At 56.0% G+C, this 16,075-nt stretch overlaps 1 protein-coding gene and 1 long non-coding RNA gene across 4 annotated transcripts in view; one reads left to right on the forward strand and one right to left on the reverse strand.

The window, feature by feature from the left end:
* The window catches only part of STARD13 (StAR related lipid transfer domain containing 13), a 190,654-nt gene that overhangs the window by 140,330 nt on the left and 34,249 nt on the right, over positions 1 to 16,075 (reverse strand). The window contains exon 1 of one of the 3 annotated variants that reach the window (XM_045838936.1): positions 217 to 496. The exons of the other annotated variants lie outside the window; for them this stretch is intronic. Coding sequence (XP_045694892.1) covers positions 217 to 388 — 172 coding nt within the window. The 5' untranslated portion in view covers positions 389 to 496. Of the gene's footprint in view, positions 1 to 216; positions 497 to 16,075 lie in introns of those variants that run through there. 3 annotated transcript variants of the gene reach the window in all.
* On the forward strand, positions 2,249 to 3,660 carry LOC123818731. The gene is made up of 4 exons (XR_006785676.1): positions 2,249 to 2,575; positions 2,658 to 2,804; positions 3,063 to 3,158; positions 3,550 to 3,660. It is a non-coding gene; the product is annotated as an uncharacterized LOC123818731 (long non-coding RNA).

Raw genomic sequence — 16,075 nt, forward strand, 5'->3', positions numbered from 1 at the left:
CTTTCCCGGTGACCTTAGGAATGTGGCAGCTAAGTACTGCCACTGTTTGCTGAAAACTGAAGCCTGGAGCTACTTCTACAAGTTACTTGTGCGACGTGGCAGAGGCATCCATAAGTCGCGAAGGGAAAACAATAGTTTGCAAAGCTGGGTTGTTAGCGTGAGGCAGAGCCAAGAGAAACCGGAGTCCGCCCCAGCCTTCTGCTGCCGGCCACTCACCTTGCTGAATTTTGGTCACTAGCTGGTGGCGCGCTAGAATCCGGCTCATCCTATACGGAGAGCGCCTGGCTGTCTGATCGAACCGCAGGTACAGGTCCTGGCCCTCCGGGGTCCCGGGACGGAGGTAGTAGCAGCCCGCCGACGCCGGGGGCCTGGCTCCCGGACCCGACATCTCCAGGGCGGAGGTGCTGCCGCCGCCCCAGTCCGCCCCGTGGCCGCGTCCGTCCGCCTCCAGCCTCCGCGCAGGAGCCAGGCGCCCAGCCCCGCCGAGCCGCCCGGACCAGGCGATTTTTAAAAAGGAAAAGGAGTGCCGAAGCCACAACTCGGAATGCCAGCCCCCCGGCCTCCACGTGACCGCGGACAGCCAATCCCGGGGAGGAAGGAGCCGGGGACCCACACCGCGCGCCTGCCACCGCGGGGAGACTCGCGCTGCTGCTGCCGCCGCCGCGGCTGGGGTCCCCGCGCCTGGCCGGGAGCGAGCGAGAGTGTCAGCGGTGCCTCGGGGCTGAGCAAGCGCCCAGGGCATCTGAGCAGAGAGAGGGAAAGAGCCGGGAGGAGGAAGGGCAGGAGGAGGCCACATTACCCCCAGGCCTAGGGATTCTTCAGTCTGTTCAAGTTAGAGTAAGCGCCTTTTCCCTGGCAGGCAGCTGCCGCCAGACCCAAGACGCCTGGAGGGAAGAACTAGGTGCTGGGAATGAGCGCGAGACGCTGCGTGCAAATGACCACCCTTCACGGCGAAGAAGTGAAGCAAAGGAAGCTTTTCCGGTGAAATCAGACCTCAGGTGCTCGAACCTCCAGAGTGCGCACCGCCAGGGCGTGACCCTCGGCAGGGGCCGCTGAGAGCCCTTCCAGATAAGGCTGCGCCGGGCCCAGGGCGCCAGCCAGTCTGCGGAACACCTTCTCTCGAACGCTTCTACTGCCCCCATGTTTTCCTGTTGTTTACGCTACTGTAGTGCTCCCCGCTTTCCCCCTTCTTTCCCATCTGCGCACAAGGGGGTGGGACGTCCCCAATTTTTAATCACCAGGAAGAAAACTTCTTATGGAGCACGTTTCACGTGTAGGACGCCGCCAAGAGCCGTTGTAAAGACGCAGGCTGGCGCGCAGGTGCTGTAGGAGGCCAAGCTGCTCGGGACCCTAGCGAGGTCCCTCAGAAGCTTTCCGACCTGCACCCGGTGTGAAAAGGTGCCTCAGAAAAAGACACAAGCCCCGTGAGAAGGGCGCAATATTAGTTTTGACAGGGGTGAGAGGGCAGACCACCAGAGCAGGAGACCTCTGGGTGGGCTTTGCAAACCGTGGGGTTCTGACAAGCAGAGACCAGGAGGGCTTTGCAGGCGGGTGCGCGCCCACGTGTGGGGGAAGGGCAGTCGGGGTTTGTGTGTGAGTGCAAGTCATTCACCCAGGCCATATGTGAGCAGTTAGAACACCCCCCGCCCACCCGCCAATTTTTTCCTATTTAATATTGTTTGATGTGAAGACAAAAAAAAAATGTCCGTAGAAAACATGTTATCGCATTCCAAGCCTGGGGCTGCAGGAAACGAGGTCTCTGAAAAACAAGCTTATGGCCACATTGTTCTTACACTCGGCCGACTCGGGCGGAGACCTCCTCGCCCCGCCTGCGGCTTACAGTCCTGACCACGAGGAGCGCTCCATGAACAGTGTCACGGGACCTAACGAGGACCCGGTCCTCATTGTTTACTGCGGTGTCTGAGGCGGTGGGCCCTCGGCCTGACCCTGAGAAGCGGTGTGAGCCGGGCGACTGTCCCACTGCACAGAGGTGCACGCACAGGCTGCGGGTCTCGGCGCTCTGTCCCGCGGTCTCCATCCAGGGCCTTCAGCAGAACGCGCTCTCTCGCGCGGCGACTTCCAGCCTCTTTCGGCGACTCTGCAGGAGCGGGCAGCTCGGGTCTCCCGCCACCGTCGTCACGGTAGAAAAAGAGACGCTCTCGCTGGTCTCTGCTGCTCCCTTTCCGTCCCTATTCAGGATTTGATCCGAGATTTTCTGTTCCCCAGCGTCCCTCGTGGAAGGTGACAGGGACCCAAGGTCCAGGGACTCTGCCACACCCGCAGCAGGGCCGAGATGGTGGGCGAGGTTGGCGCTGCCGCTCGACGCTGTCGGCCGCTTTCCTGACGCCGGAGGTCGCCCCCTCCTCGCTGGGAGAGGGCGGAGAGAAGGAGGAGCAGAATGTGGAGCTCGGGAATTTGGTCCCCGGGTCTGAGAAACCAGGCAAAAGGCGGGGGAATGACGGAAAGTGACGTGCAGTCGTGCAGCAGTTGCCCAGCTGCGAGTGACGCAGAGAAACAGGGGCTATTCCCAACGCCAGCCTTGCAGTTCGTTACCGACTCGGCTGCATTCTAAAAAGTAAGTGTAATCATTCCTCCCAAGAAGCACTGCAGTGTATCATTCTTTAAAAACAAAAACTCAATGCCTACTTTTGGCACAGGAATGAGCGCATGAACCCAGTGAAAGTCCTGACGTGTCTTGTTCCGAAAACTTGGAGATTGTGAGTCCGTGTTCTATGAGCTGGGCAAACAGAGGTGACAGCAGGAAACACAGTGTTTCGTAGGAGACTGGCAAGGAAGAACACGACGTGAGCATCGCTGTTTCCTCCCTGATTGGAAGACAGCTTAGAAGAAAGCTCGGTTTTTGTGAAAATCGGTCTGGGGGGGGGGGGGAGGCCTGCGGGACCACGCGTCCACCTCCCTGCCTTCCCTGTGGCGGCTGCCGGTCTAGTTTCATGGGTCAGGTGGTATCTGTGAATCCGAGCAGCAGCTCACCAGGCTTTCGTCCCTTCGCGTGACCCAAACACCAGATTTAAAGCAGAGAAGTAACTGCATTTCCCCTTTAGCGTTACATTCTTATGGAACCTGAACCTTGCAATGACTTTTCTTTCATCATGTGGTCCCACTTCTGCTGTGTTTGCTGTAAATGGAACACCCGGCGGGTAAGCACCCCGGGACCACGCTGTCTCCCCGCGAGGACTCTCCCCCTTCACTGGTGAGGGGGCGGGGTCCACAGCGACCAGGGAGAGGGGGCGGGTGCGGGAGTGCCCCAGGTACCGCCCAAGACTGGTGCTGGGTTTCTCCCTGCCCAACACCTCCCAGCAGCAGGAAGAAGGACGCACCCCTGCTCAGGGGTCACCTACTTTTCCTCTCTCCTCCAACGGCCATCGAGAGGAACCTCGCTCAGGGATAGGGTCAACAGAGGAATATTGGGGACCAACAAGGGCAGGGAGGAGAGCGAGGTGGCGGGGGAGGGGGCCGACAGTGCTGCGCGCCTGCGCGGTGGCAGGCTTTATGCTGTTGCCATCTCACGTCATTAATGACCGCCCGCAGCGGTCCTCTGGGGTCCCGCGGGACGGAGAAGGTACTGAGCCTCCGGGAGAGGAAGCCACGTCCCGGTGAAGCCAGCGCTTCCCTCCAGGCTCCTGACAGGGTCACTCCTCCGACTACGACTACGACGCGCGAAGGACAGGTGGGAGGGCACGGTGGCACAGGGGGCTGCTGGGGAAGCTGGGCGGTGGAGAGAGTTTTGGGAGGCCACGCCGACAGTCATTTGAGTTTGCTCTCATTGGATGTGGTTCTGGGATAGCTAACTGGAAACACAGGTGCGGGGTGGCTGAAACCCTGTTGTTTTCAACAGGAAACAGGAGACCGGGGGGCCTTGGGTGCCTGGACAGCGAGAGGCCCGAAACCCAGAGCCTTTCATCAGCCGCTGAGAAGTGAAGACCCTGCACCCCACCCCGGCCTGCAGGGCGGGCGGTGGGTCCCCTGGCCCTCTGCTCGTGCGCAAGGCTGACGGCACGTTGCCGGACCTTTTCCACGGCATTTCTTCTCGGTACAGACACTCCAAATACAGTCAAAACTCCGAAACGTGACCTCCAAACGAGACGCTTGGTATTTGAAATTTTCCAACCTTTTGATAGATGGCCGCAGGTTAGCGCTCGGTGGAACCCTGAGTCCACGTGGCGGAGGGTGAGGGGCGCGCCCACAGAAGCCAGGAGCGGCTCGCCGAGCCTCCCCCGCCCGCTCCTCCTCCTCCTCCTCCGTACACATTCCAGCTTCCTCCTCAGCCCGTGTGGGGGGAGCCGGGCTAGTGCTGCCAGGGATGAAAATGAGATCCGAGTGGGAGGTGGGAGGTGGAGGGACGCAGAACTGATGGGCCAGGGCTGCTTTCCAAACTCCCGGATGCCGTCGGCCCGCAAGCTCGCTTTGCGGATTTCCACCAACGGGCATGCGAGGTGTGTGCCCAGCTCTGTGCCAGTCGGCCTTTCCGATATGCGTGCACCACGCACCCGGTGACCAGTGCGGGCAGCCCGGTGACACTGACCTCCGCAGCCAGGACGGGGTACCTCTGTGAAGGGCGTCAGGGCGCATGCTCTTCTGACGCGGCTTCCCCGCCTCAGGCGCACCTCCCAAGCGGAGCCCAGTCCTGCTGCAAAGACTTCTGGGTGGCAGCCGATTTCCCTTGTTTTGTCTCCCAGCCCTCCCTACGCTTAGGCTGCCTTTGGTGCATTTCACCTGGACAGGCCGCCAACCCCTGCGGACCCAGCCCTCTGCCAGCGGGCTGGGCTGACCGGCCCCGGGCCCAGTGCTACACCCACCCATTCCAGCCGCCCAGAGTTCTTCCACGTTTCCAGGTGGCTCCGAACCTCTGGAATGGTGTGATGTCCTAACCTCCCGCCCTGTCAAAACCCAGTGCCTTCAGAGATTCTTGAATGGCTGGTGCAGAAACCTTAGTATTAACAGGCACAGTAATACCCGTGACTAGTCGTCATATGGCAGATTAATCAGGTCAGTGTGTTACATGCTCACATGGAATCCGTCTGTTTACTGCAGCTTCTATGGGCATAAAGTTTTTACACCTTGGGTTTACCTTCTAATCCAGACCCTCATCTAATGCACAAGCCGGCGCCAGCTCGAACAATCAATACTCTACCCACATATGTATTTTACTGAAGACCACAAGTCGTTCAAGAAAGTTACTCCTTAGGACTTCCATCAGCTGGCTCTGAGCCTGCCAGTTGGAATCAGACAGGGAAAACCTACTTCCTCTTCCCTGGGCCTGTCCTTCACGTGCTTGCAGAAAGCCAGCACATCCCTATACGAGTCTGTGGGTGGTGGTAGGGTTAGACGTTCCTTTCCGTCAAACCGCACACCACACAACTACCTGTTCAGCAGGCCAGCTGCCGTCTCTCGGAACTGCCCCAGTACGTCTGTATCTCTTTAAAAGCACGGCTCCAACCCTGGACGTGGGGCTGTGGGCAGGGCGAAGTGTGGCGGCGGCGGCGTCCGATGCAGTGTGTGCACGGTGCCCGCGTCCAGGCTGAGGTTGCGGGACAACCTGTTTACCCAGTCACTGACTCAGCATTGTCCGGATGCCTGCGTGCAGCGCAGGGAACAAGGGAGACGCGAAGGAATCAGCGTGGCCTGCCCCGCCCCCAGCGCCAGTCTGCCAGGGAGGTCGCCGAAAAGGAACTCCACCATTTCCCAGTCAACTGCGGTGCCTGAGCCACGTGGTGTTCAGGCACCCTCCCGCGCTCCACCACGAAAGGGGTGCCCTCCATCCTGTGCTTTAGGAGGTGGCCTTTCAAACTTAAAAACGGGTCTTTCAAACTTAACTGGAATTATTGAGATAGTTTCAATTCCTGATGTTCTCCTCCAGCTATTTAATTCTGCCCTGTTCTGTAATGCAGCTGATAAAAATAACTGCCTTGTAAGAGTGTAAAATAAATGGTTGAGCGAGTCTGGAGGAAGGTAAAGCAGGGTAGGAAACCCCCAGCTGTAATCGGCTTATCGGTACACAAGCCACACGAACAATGCTGCACCTCGGGGGGAGGTGGCTGAAAATGTGGCTTCGGACTCCTACATGACAGAGCAAAAGGGAAACACGACCGAGCAAACAATTCCCTGTCCCCGTAAGACAAGCAGCGTGGTGACTCGGGATAAGCACAGACCGCCAGGTATGGGGATGGGAGGGAGTTTTTTCCCGGGTCCTCACAAAGAATCAGAATCCTCAGTGATACTGCGTACGATAGCAAACCCCAGTTCACGTCTTGCTTTGTGTTGGAACTGTACCCTTCAGGGACAACAAGAGTGTGACAATAAAGCACTGTTTAGGAAAAGTCATTTCTGAGAGGCCTCCCCGAAATGCAGGGTGGAGGATGCCATTCCTGGTGATCCTCTGAACTGGGTACTGCACTCTCTCTCTCTTCCCTGCTGAAGACGTTTCCACTTTCCCGTCGCACCTGGAACAAAGTGCACACTCACCGCCTGATGCACGAGGTTCTGCACGTCTACCCCTGCTCACCACGCCCCGTTTATCCACCAGCCTCCGCCCCTCAGCCACCTCGGGGCCTCCTTCCTGCAGGTGCTGCTCCTCGGCCTGGAAGCTCTTCGTGGAGTCCCTCCCATCCCCGGCTCCTGGGCAGTGTTCGGGCATCCGCTACGCTAATTCAGCCTCAGGCACCCCGAGTAGGCCCATTCCCGCCTACTTTCCTTAAGCAAAGCGGCACCCCGTGGGCCGTCTCTAGCGCACCTTTCCACCTGTGTAATTACTCATCGGTTTTCTCACTGACCTGTGTGCTGCCGCCTTTTTCTCCAGTGGACTGAGATATCTAGAGCACGTCTACTTAATCCCCATTCTCTCATTGCTGCCCACCCCAAACCTCGCACGCAGTACGACATCAGTAGTGACTGGCTGCATAACCGGTCGAGGAAGCAATTGAACAAATGATGATCTAAATTACCCCAAGGATACAAGTGAGAAGGTCTAGCAGAATGGAGGCACATTTTTAAGGCAATGATCATAAATGTTGTTGCTGATTACGGCAGCTGGGACTGGGTAAGGGCCAGACAGCAGATAAGTCAAGGTGTGATTCTCTGGCGAGACCTTACATGCACGTATTTCACTTCACTGGTCAGTGGAAAAAGTCTGTGCTCTGGCCATTGAACAGAGGCCGTTTAAGGTCCCCTGTGAAATTAAGGAGCCTGCAGGGATAAGCAACACTTGCTCCGTAGAGAGAGGCTGAAAGGCACCCTCCAGAAATAAGCTGTCTTCCTTAGCTCTGAGTCAGCCCCAAATTCCATGAGGTTGCCAGCTGTGCCTTCCATTAAGAAGTCATTCCTTGTGGGCCAGTTGTTCTGTGCGGACCCACTTTTGCTGCTTCATGCCCATACATGTTCTTGAAGAATTCTTTGAATCATGTTGCTGGGAATTTTAATTAATCTACTGCCTGGTATTTTCTAGAACATATACATTTTTGCCCTAATTGAAAATAAAGGTAATAGCTCATTTTGGGTCTTTCTCTTTCTCTTTCTTACTTCCCTCCCTCTCTCTCCCTCTCTCCCTCTCTCCCTCCCTCCCTCCCTCCCTCCCTCCCTCCCTTCCTTCCTTCCTTCCTTCCTTCCTTCCTTCCTTCCCTTTTCCTTTCTCTCCCCCCACACACACCAGATTGCTTAGATTACTAGAAGGGATCTTTCAGTCTCAGGTGTCATTCGTCTGTACTTAGAGATGTATCCTCACATCAGCTTAGAATGATAACCTCCTTCCCCATCTTGTACAACAATGAGTATATTTTCTTAATATTAACTCATATCATAATGTGAATACAAAAGGGAAGCTTGCTCGTGAAAGAAAGCTTACGATGACCCCTTCGGAAAGCCCTTTATTGACTCTGCGCATTATCTGCTGTGGAATGCCTGAGACCACCCAACGAAAGGCACGCCGTTATTAAGACGCTCAGCCGCCCCGCTGCCCGGGGCCCAGCCTGCATTGCTTTGTGCGACTGCTTCCCACCTGGTGTCAGGCAGCGGTTGTGCACTGAGTCAGGTTTGGAAATAGCCACGCCCACAAAGTGGGGAGGAATCAGGATGTGGCCTTAGTAATGCCAGTGCACTCCTTATCTATTAAAGCCACACACGCCTCCTTAGATAAGCTCAGCGCAGTGCACTAAGAATCGGATGGAGTTTTTCCCTTCCTCAGTTCCCACGTACATCCACCCACCTGCACTGCACAGGACGGGAGCGGAGCAGGGCGGAGCGCCGGCGTGGGGCACATCCCACAAAGAGAAGGCTTTGGGAAGAACTTGAAGAGGTAGCAAAATAGCTCTCTAGCCCCTAGCTATCACTACCAATGGAACTTTGGGGTGACAGGGAGGACAAATTCCAGGGTTTCTTTGGGCTTGAAGAAAGGATCTAGCCAAAGGGTTCTGGTGTAATGAAAACACGGTTTATGCTGGCATCTTGTTCGTCAGCAACAGAGACAAAGCCACGGACTAACTCATGCCACAGATTCTTCCTTCCACCCTCTCATAGTCAAATATTTCTAGTACGTACTCCATGCCAGGGAACACATGGGGACACGCCGGGGACACACCAGGCACAGGTGCGGGACAAGGGTGTCCCTCTTCTCCACAGTGTGAGTGATCATGGGAAGAGTGGGGGACAGTTCTAGGGCAAGGATTGCACAACAGACCCTGTGACAGAGGGTGCACAGGGCGCCCGGGAGACGGCAGGACCAGGGCAGACGCATTCTGCATGAGGACGCATGTGCACTGAGTGTGGAGGGAGGCGGGCTGATGAGAGGGAGGGAGGGCAGTATGTCCGGGAAGAAAAACACACACAGACGCTTCCCTACGCTGTGCCTCCGCCTGTAACGAACATGATGACTTCAGATTTCAAATCACCATGTTGGAGAGGCATCCAGGGTCGTGAGACAACCCAGGAGGACACCCCTGCCCCTGTGCGCCTCTGCAGTCCTTCTCTCTCTTCGCCACCGAAGCGCTGACATGCGGAGGTACCTGCCGGTTACTGCTCTTCCCTGCAGGTGATCCTTCAGAAGGAGGGCTGGGCTGAGGAATGGCGGAGGACCCAGAGGGCAAACTGAGTTCAGGAGTTCTCGGCCTGGATGCAAGGGAGCAGAGTCTGCCCTGCAGGGAGCACAGCCAGCCCCAGCACGGCGTGACATCCTCCTGCCACGCATCTCGAGGCGCTCTGGCTCCCTGAGACCCTCCATCCTGTGTCTGATCCCCCGTCCGAAGCAGGTTTCTAACCCTGTCCCCATGGCAGCGTCCCCTGGAAGTTCCTTACCCTGGACGGGCTATTCGGCCCGTCTGAACAGCCTTTCTGTGGGGAGTCCTTTCTGGAGGAGCTCTTTTCTGTCCCGTACCTACACGGGTGGGTACAAACATGGGGAGAGTGTCTTGAGACTTCTCGTGTTATTATTTCTCCAGAGCCTGATTTTTATCAAAGTACGCAGTGCCCTCTGGCCCACCTCCAGGAGCGCCATCATAATCGCGCTGTATCTGATGACACAGACCTGTCCCAACAGACCGAACGCGGCACAGACGGCTGGGCGGGGCCCCCTTCCCGGGCGGCCCCACCAGGGTGACTCAGTGCTAATCAATCACAGGGCCCTACTTAGCGAGCACCAGAAAGGCGCTTGCTGCGCAGAGGGACCACGCACGCCAAAGCCGCCTCTGAGTCCTTCCTGAACTTAAAATACCCTCTTTCACTCCCTGACTCGGGCCCTCCAGGGCTGGCCTTGGCCTCGGCCTGTTTCTCAGCCTGGATGACCTTAGAAAACGCCGTCTTTTCGTCAGTGGATTGTTGCAGACGAAAGGGCACACCATGGTGTGTGGCATGTGCTACCGCTATGATTTTATCAAAATGTTAAAAGTGTCGTATAACAAAGTCATTGGAGGCAACATACCCCAAAGGTAATTATTGCCGTTTTTAGGCTGGTAGATGCGGGAGTGGTGTCTTCTCACTTCCGTCTTGCACCTGTTCCGTCGCCTGACTGACCACGTGGCTTAGGGAACTCGGGATCGAGCCTTGCCCCCCGGCTGCCGTCGGAAGGTGGAAGGAGGAGCCTCCCCCTCGGCTCGCTTCCAACCGCCTCTCGTCTCACCGATGGGGGATGATGGGGAGGGAGAGACCTGCACGGAAGTGACAGGTGCCCTCCAGGATGGCATTGCCGTCCCGGCACAGAGTCAGGCCAACCCCCCGTGTTCACAGTAGGGCAGAGAGAGAAGGGAGGAGACCACAGAAGTCTCCTGCCTTCCCTCTCCACAGGGCCCTCGCACCCTTCCCTTCCCGCATCCCTGCCTCCAGTGCGGGGAGGGGCCAGCCCTCCGCCCAGACTGCCTGACCATCCAGCCTGAGTGTCCGTGTCCACTCCCACCCCACCCACCCACCCCGAAGAGCACTCTCCTGTGGTGGGCACCAAGTCACAGCCCGCCCACCACATTCTGTCTAAGCTACTGTCTCTCCGAGCCCCCTTTCCTCATCCACACGGTACACATATAACCACAGATACATCGGCCACACGCATAAGCAGACCAGGTGGACGTGACGCTCCCCACGGTGTCAGCTGCGTCAGAATCTAACCAAACAGAACAGCCGGTTGGAAGGGGTTTGGCACCGCCTCCCGCGTGCGGCTGTACCCGCAGAAACGAAGTCCCCGGGTCTAGAAAGCTATCTTTTCAGCTCTTCCTGATTTTCAAGCCTAGAGAGATAATGTATCTTTATGGTGATTTTTTAAGACCCAATATTTGCTTTCATGTTAGAAATACAGATACACATATTAAAGCATATTCTAGCCTCCCAATAAAGAGTGAAATCCGTTGAAATAATAAAGCCGCGACACCAAGACGTATGTGGACAGAGAGTGGTCTATATACTTTCTTTATCCAAATACTTCCTGAACATTTACTCAGACATTCTATTTTTACTACTGTGCTTCAAATTCCAACTTAAAAAGAAACCATTAAAGACATGACCCTATTCTGAGGGTTGAGGAAGAGAAAGTGACTTTAAAGTTACAAAGCAAAAGAAAACCAGCAGCACATAAATCCGGACCTAGCGGGTCCCTCAAGGGGTCCCCGAGTGCCCTGCGGCCAGAGCTGGGAAGTCATTCCGTCGTTCCCGTGAACTGGGTCCGGAGCCAGGCCCTCCACACCACACTGTCATCCCCCCCACCCCCCCTCCCCGCCCCAGGCAGTCACGTGAGCCGCCCGGCATTTGACTCGCGTTTATCCAATGACGATTTTTTTTTTTCACTCCTGTTCGATGCTGGGCAATGTTCCTGGGGCTGGGAAGGCATCGATGGATAGGGCAGACTCACCTGTCCTGAGGACGGTGGTGTTCTGACCAGCGACCTTACAGGCACGGGCGTGCTCACTTGCGAGCTGCCGGCCGCCCGGACTCTGGACTGGTTGCAAAATTTGGTGCGTGTTTTCGCTCCTCTAGGGCATAGGTTTCTTCGATTTCGTCAGATTTTCGAAAGATACTGTAATTCTAAAAGTATTTTTAAGTGTCTCTAAAGTACAGTTCTAGAACATTGGTGGGTTTGGAGTCGGGTCAATTCAACTTTTATTTGAAGTCTGGCCCTGCTACTTATGAACTACGGGCACTTGGACAAGGAAAAACGTGTCATTTTCTGCACCTCAGTTTCGTCGCCTGTAACACGGAGCTCAGGCCTCATGGAACTCTGTGACCTCCCATCGGATTTTGTGCACGAAGCAGCCGGCACATTGCAAGGTGAGGAGACCCCTCCCTGACCCCATCCTCACCTGACAGGTTCTGACCCAAAACGGGAGTGGGAGTTTTCGAGCACATTCCAAGTGCAAAGAAGGAGCAGGTGGCTTCAGCAGCTGGGGGGTCCTTGCACCCAGCAGCTCAATTCCAGTGCGTCACTCATGTCAGACACGTCGCAGAAAGTTCCCGAGGAGGGAAGGTCCTCTCCCGGCCACCGGGTTAGGACTCTACGTCGAAGAGGCAGATGCCTAGACTTTTCTTCAGGGAGTATTTTATGACCCAGGGCACAGCCAGACTTTGCCCTCTGACTCCTTGAGAAGAATAAGTGCTCCTTTTAAGCTACACAAGGACATCTGGTACCATTCTCTTAGTATAATTCAAAAGGACACTACTCAGGATGCTAATGAAATTACCTTCCGTTTGTTTGTTCAGCGTTTTCTCATTTTTAAGGATGAAAACAAGCCTTTACGACAATCCTTTCGAAGGGCCCACAGCCCCGTCTGGTTGTGCCCCAGCGTCCTCTGGCCGTCTCCGCAATCACGGCCTCCTCCTGGCTCTCTGGGTCCCAGAGACACGGGCCCCTTTCCGAGGCCGTGAGACAGGCAGGTCCCTCTCCCTGGGTGACGACACCCACTACCCGCAGAGCGGCGTGACCAGCCACTGCTCAGCTCTCCTTGCGGAAGGATGCCTCCCTGCCCCTGTCTCCCAGAGCTCCCCGCAGCACCAGGTGCGTGGCCCTGGCAGCCGGGATACCTGTGTTACGATGTTGGGGGGTGGGATGGACATGTGGTTCATGTCCATCTGTGAAGGTGGGGACCACATGTGTTCCTGCTCGTTACTGTGCGGCACTTGGCCCGGTGCCTGGCGCACGGGAGCGGGTGACACTCGTCGGTAGGAGGGAGTGCCGGAGGAGAGGGAGGTAAAATGAACGGCATGTTCACTCTGCACATGAGAAAACAAAGTGCATTGCACAAGGGGATCCGACTACTCAGTGAGATGAAGCATGGGCCCCTCTGTGCATCTCCCCCTCACCCCCTTCCGGGCTGGACCCCACTCCGATTAGAGGTGTGCAATGGGCCCCTGACCGTGGGGTGGCGAGGCTCTGTGCCCAGAGCAGGACGAACCCAGGAAAACTCAAAGTGGCTGATCCATATCGAGTGTCACTCCCGGTCACGTTCTTCTGCAGGGCATTTCCACCCCCAGTCTCTTTTTCTTAAAAAACCTGAACTCGTGCATTCATTTCTAAATTGCTCTCAGAATCGTAACCCTTCTTGTGCGCTGGTGCCTACAAGCAGAAACCGTGCTCAGGAGCAGAAGGCTCCTCCTGCAACAACTGGGGCAGGGCGGGTGCACACGAGCACCAACAAGCCAGAGGAAAGTCCTTGCGCCGCCCCGACGACAGTTCGGGTTGGAGAGGAGGAGGACGCAGGTGGAAGGGAGGGTGATGACGCCGAGAACGCCACTGCACCGCAGGGACCTGCCGCACGCCTGGCACCGCCCTGGGCGGCCGCGCAGGGGAACAGCCGACTTCAGTCCCGGGAAGCGGAAACCAGTGCGGGCTGGGGGCTCACTCACGCGCATGCCCAGGGTCCTGCGGTGACAACGGCGCACACGCACTTGCTGACACTCCGGGACACGCACCGTGCTGAGAGCCTTGCATGCACATCTCCTCTGGTTGTCAAAACAGCCCTGGGCAGTAGAGACTTCTTCCCTGGTTTTACAGGTGAGGACGCCAGCCATCTAGCTAGACTCCTGTCTCCTGACTCTCCCGCTGCAGCTTCTCTGGGATCTAGCAGCCAGAGTGATCTTCTAAAGCAGGGGTCCCCAACCCCCGGGCCATGCACGGCAGGACGTGAGCAGTGGGGTGGGCGAGTGGGAGCTTCAGGGGCAGTACCGCCTGAGCTCCACCACCCCCGTCCACCCCCACCCCGCCCCCATCCGTGGGAAAACTGCCTTCCACGAAATCAGCCCCTGGTGCCCAAAAGGCTGGGGGCTGCAGTTCTCAAGCATGGTTCTGCGAACGCCGAGGGCCCCACCCACCAATGACGGAAGGATGAAACCCACATTCTTCAGTCCGGCATCAGAGGCTGGCCATGGCGGACGCCCTCCCGGCCGCCTGTAAAAGCCTCAGCACGGTTCCCGTTTGGAAGGAGGGAGCTTCCCCCCTGCTGTGCCCGCTGCCGAAGACGTCCCTTCTCTGCTTCTGCATCTCCCACCCGTTTCCCAAGAGCCCACTCAGCGGCCCCTGCCGGAGGGAAGTCTCTCCAGGCCTCCTCCCACCCATGGCCTCCTCCTGCCCCGTTCTTCCGAGACGTGTTTCTGCAGTGGTCGCTGGGCACATCCCTGGGAGTGGCCTTGTGTCCTAGATGAATGCCGTCTTACCCTCCCGCGGTGTAGGGTAGAAAAGAGGGCCACCCACGGGAGCCAGCGAGCCACAGGTTCCAACCTTGACTCCCTCGCTGGGTGGCCCCACACTCCCCTCTTATCTGCACCACACAGGCCAGGCACACCCGCCTTGCACTGGGCTGTCTCCGTAACACAGAGACTCTGGCCCAGAGTAGGACGCAATACATTATTAGTACTTTTGATTGACAGATGATGCAATAACTGCCGGCCAAAGTCCTCCAAGAGTCTAAACTCCAACCAGGCACGTTCTGAGACACTGGTGTTTGCCTACGGCTGCGTTCTGATACTTGTCGGGGCGGGGGTGGGGGGGGGAGTGAAGGGCAAGAGTATTCCTCGCACCGCAGAGACCCAGGGACCGCATTCCTCTAAGTCGTCGCGACAAAGCCACGGTCAGCACTGCGCACTTTCAAGGACGAGGGCTTACAGAAGCGATCTTAGTTAAACCATCGTTCTGTCCGATAAAGTTTTCACGTTAGAAGCGCCAGGGGTGTCCAACCTTTTGGCGTCTCTGGGCCGCACTGGAAGAAGAGTTGTCTTGGGCCCCACGTTAAATACACAAATGCTAACAATGCAAAGCGACGGGCAAATGAAAAAGGTTTAAGTAAGTTTACGATTTTGTGGTGGGCTGCATTCACAGCCATCCTCGGTCACATGTGGCCCACGGGTGGCGGGCGAGACACCCCTGCAGGGCGCACAGCGTACCTAGGACCCCGGGCAGCAGGAAGCCTCAAAAGATTTCCAGTCTCTGTTGCCCAGAGTGGAGTCGGCAACCACAGCTCCGGCAGTCGCCTGGAAGCTTGCCGGAAATGCAGAGTCTCGGGTCCCCGCCCCCGCTCCCCTAGACCCACCCAATCAGAATCTGCATTTTCATAAGCTCTGCGGGGATTGGTGCATATGACAGTTCTGGAGGTGCCGTTTTAATGCAACCCTCTCCTTTCGTCACCAAGAAAGGTGAGTTTGCAGACTGTCATGAGTTGTGGAATCTGCTACCTGCAGACACAGCTCCCGCTGCGAGCCTTCCACTCCGAGGTGTCTGATTGTGCTCCTGAGCCACGGCTGTCTTCCCCGTGACTGGGGGAATGTCTTAGGCACTGTTCTGATGATTTCTACCTTACGTACATCGTATTTAAATACGATTTATTACCAAAAGTAGAATTGATTTTCTTAAAGATCTTATTGACTTAGATGGCCTTTAGTTCTAAAGAACAGCTAAAGGCTCTTACCGGCACAAAATATTTCAATGTGTTTTAGGGCTCGACATTAATTTTGTGTAATGAAATTCTGAAATCTCTCTCCCTTTAAAGTCTTAAAAATATTTTATTAATGTTCCATGTGATAAAAACAGCTTAAAAATATTTGATTTCCCCTGCAGACACAAAGATAAGAATTCTTTATGATTTTTAAACCCCACATCTCTAAGTCAAAGAATTCAGTGACTTTGAAGACTGAGTTTTATTATTTTTTTTAAAGTAAAATAAATGCCCTCCTGGACATCTACCTGTGCCTCTTGAAATGCTACCTGTCTATTCAAGATCTACCCCAACTGTTACCTATATTTTATACATTTTATTTATAAAAATATATCACCTCCACCACAGACCATGATCCTAACCACAGGTGAGTTCCCTCAAATATTTTCGATATTTGTCTTTGATTTTGTGTTTTCTACCATGGCTACTCATTTACTTTTTAAAAAAGTCCTCCCCTGAGGATGCGTTCATTGATTTTAGAGGGAGAGAGACAGAGAGACAGGGAGACATCGATGTGAGAGAGAAACACTGACCAGTTGCCTCCTGCACGTGCCCCGAACGGGGGATGGGACCCGCAGCTGGGGATGTGCCCTAACCAGGTATGGAACCTGCAAACTTTTGGCTACGGGATGACGCTCCAAGCAACCAAGCTACACCGCCCGGGGCAC

This window comes from Phyllostomus hastatus, unplaced genomic scaffold (assembly GCF_019186645.2).
Source record: "Phyllostomus hastatus isolate PE091 unplaced genomic scaffold, TTU_PhHast_1.1 phas_contig_29, whole genome shotgun sequence".
NCBI lineage: Eukaryota > Metazoa > Chordata > Mammalia > Chiroptera > Phyllostomidae > Phyllostomus > Phyllostomus hastatus.